This window comes from Eucalyptus grandis, chromosome 4 (genome assembly GCF_016545825.1).
Source record: "Eucalyptus grandis isolate ANBG69807.140 chromosome 4, ASM1654582v1, whole genome shotgun sequence".
Lineage (NCBI taxonomy): Eukaryota > Viridiplantae > Streptophyta > Magnoliopsida > Myrtales > Myrtaceae > Eucalyptus > Eucalyptus grandis.
In genome coordinates this window covers 391,908-394,270 of record NC_052615.1, presented here as the reverse complement: position 1 = coordinate 394,270, position 2,363 = coordinate 391,908, and the positions used below count along the sequence as shown (strand labels likewise).

The following is a 2,363-nucleotide window of genomic DNA, read 5'->3' as shown; positions in this document are numbered from 1 at the left end:
CGTGCCGGAAAAAGCAACCCCACCCAACATAAAGAAAAGTTCAAAGATCAGTTCCAGAATAGAATGAGGAAAGTGAAGCTCGAACGGTCCACGAATGTCAGAATCAGCTTCCGCTTGCCCAACGCATACATTCCCCTAGTTAAAATGTCAGTCGACTGCGAAGCTATTGTGATCAATCAAAGAGCAAAGCCCCTCAGATCCTACACTTCCCTGCTCAAATAATGGACCCTCGGCTTCAACTAGCAATAGAAAATGATGATGTTGCTGAGCTACATGGATTAATTGTGGCGGAGCGAAATCTCTTAGATCGCCTATCTAAGGAACCCTTCCCAAACACCCTGCTACACATCGCCGCGGCCACGGGGAAAACCCATGTGGCCATGGAGATGGCCATCTTGAAGCCGTGGTTCGCTCGGAGGCTCAATCCAGATGGTTACAGCCCCATGCACTTGGCTTTGAAATACAAGCGTTATCACACCGCGAGAGCATTGATGACCCTTGATCCCAAGTTGATCCGAGTCTGAGGACGAGACGGATTCACCCCTTTGCATTATGTTGCCAGTGAAGAAGGAGATAGTGAGAGGGAGCTCTTGGCCGAGTTCTTGTCCGCTTGCGGATCATCCATCGAAGACTTGACGAGCCGCTGTGAGACTGCGGTTCACATTGCCGTCCAAAACTACAACCCCAGAGCATTCAAGGTTTTGTTTGGATGGCTTAGGCGACATCGTCTAACAAAGATATTGAATTGGAAAGACGAAGATGGTAACAACGTCTTACATATTGCTGCTTCTAAAAATCAGCTCGAGGTATATTTCATAAATTTCATGATTGCTCGTGCTTTTATTGTTCTATCCTTGAATTCGAGATAATCTAATCCAAGAATAAACCTGTCGAACATGTGGGCCTAGTCAGATTTAGGTGGGTTGAAAATGGTTCTGGCCCAAATTCAGCCATTTAGACCGTATTGATCCATCTTTATATAATACAAATTCAACAAGCCATATTTCATATTGTTCCCTTTGCATTTATTCCAGATCATCAGGCTGTTAATTGGGCATACAAATGTAAATGCGAGGAACTTCGACAAGAAGACGGCTTTGGAAATCTTCGAAGCGAATTCTCCTTACGATCCTAATGTTGCGAAGAGGTTACGTCGTCGAGGATGTTTCGCAAGACCTTTCACTCCTACCCTCTCTCTATCGGAGTTTTTTAGCAAAGGTCTAACTGCCGGCGAGAAGTGCGCGTACTTTTTCGGTGTCCAAGATGAATCCGCTCGCGACATAATCCTCTTAGTATCTACCTTAATCGCGACCGCCACTTACCAAGCCGCTCTCAGTCCTCCAGGAGGATACTGGCAGGATTCCACCAATTCGACTGTCGTTGCCACCGATTCCAACAGCACTGCCATGGAAAAACCACATAGAGCCGGGAACATGATCCTGAACGGCACGAGCCTGTACGTGTTCACGGTCTTCAACGGCACGGCTTTTTTCTTCTCCATTGGCACAATCTGGGCCATCGCTATTGCTGAATTTCCCAAGACTTTCATGGTGTACTTATCCATGTCCATTCTCGGCCTTGCCTACTTCATTTCCCATCTGATCGAATTCCCGAATTCCGACGAGGTCGCAAAGCGAATGCTTGAGGGATTTTACGGCTCCTTGCTGACCGCTGCACTGTTTCTCCCCGTGGTCGTGTGGGGAATGCACGTCCGAGTTCTAAAACGAATCGATGCCACAGGGAGAGGCGTCCGCATCTTCCTAGGAACAAAGGATCGGAAATAATTCGCAAGTATTATTTACTTTAATTATGCCTCGTCGTGAGTGCATATGTTCTCTGTTTCTAGTCTTGAGGTTTGCAAGAATTGGACTCTTTTCATTAATCGCGTGTAACTACTTGAGTTCAATTCTCTTTAACCTTTCCGTTGAGAGCATTTGGCCAATAGGGGCATATTTGTCTATTTCTTACTATTTTATGTGTGGCTGTAATAAGGATGATATTGTAATTCTAGCCTTTTGGCTTTATTATAAAAAGATAATTTGGGGTCACATGGATCCAACTAAACATTCAGTTTAGTTTTTTTATTTTTTTTTAATGATTCAGGACCCCGTACAGTCAGCCAGCGTGTAAATTGGGGAGGACACGTAAGCGGAATGATCCACCACCCCCGACGTCCCACTTAAAACCCCAAGCGACCGTGAGGGGATTCGAACTCCTTTTCTTCGTGAGAGGGAGAGAGCCCAAACTATCGCGGCCACCAAGGCGGTGGTTCAATTTAGATTTTGATCTCTCAACATGGTATTAAAGACAGTGTCACAAATGTGCATAGCTAAAATTTCACGTGTTACTCGTAACCCATCTTA

General features: G+C 45.5%; 1 protein-coding gene across 1 annotated transcript; it reads left to right on the top strand.

Annotated features, from left to right (window-relative positions):
* The first annotated feature begins 221 nt into the window (after positions 1–221).
* LOC104440619 (ankyrin repeat-containing protein BDA1) lies at positions 222–2,040 on the top strand. The gene is made up of 3 exons (XM_039311458.1): positions 222–432; positions 526–806; positions 1,035–2,040. Exons 1-3 carry the CDS (start codon positions 222–224, stop codon positions 1,782–1,784), a joined length of 1,242 nt encoding a protein of 413 aa, XP_039167392.1. The 3' UTR covers positions 1,785–2,040.
* Positions 2,041–2,363: the final 323 nt, after the last annotated feature.

What these genes read in the sequence shown, in the direction of transcription:
- LOC104440619 (XM_039311458.1), top strand. Translation starts at nt 222, where the DNA reads ATGGACCCTCGGCTTCAACTAGCAATAGAAAATGATGATGTTGCTGAG. An exon ending in TCGGAGGCTCAATCCAGATG is followed by an intron (nt 433 to 525) that starts GTTACAGCCCCA and finishes TCCGAGTCTGAG; the next exon opens with GACGAGACGGATTCACCCCT. An exon ending in CTTCTAAAAATCAGCTCGAG is followed by an intron (nt 807 to 1,034) that starts GTATATTTCATA and finishes CATTTATTCCAG; the next exon opens with ATCATCAGGCTGTTAATTGG.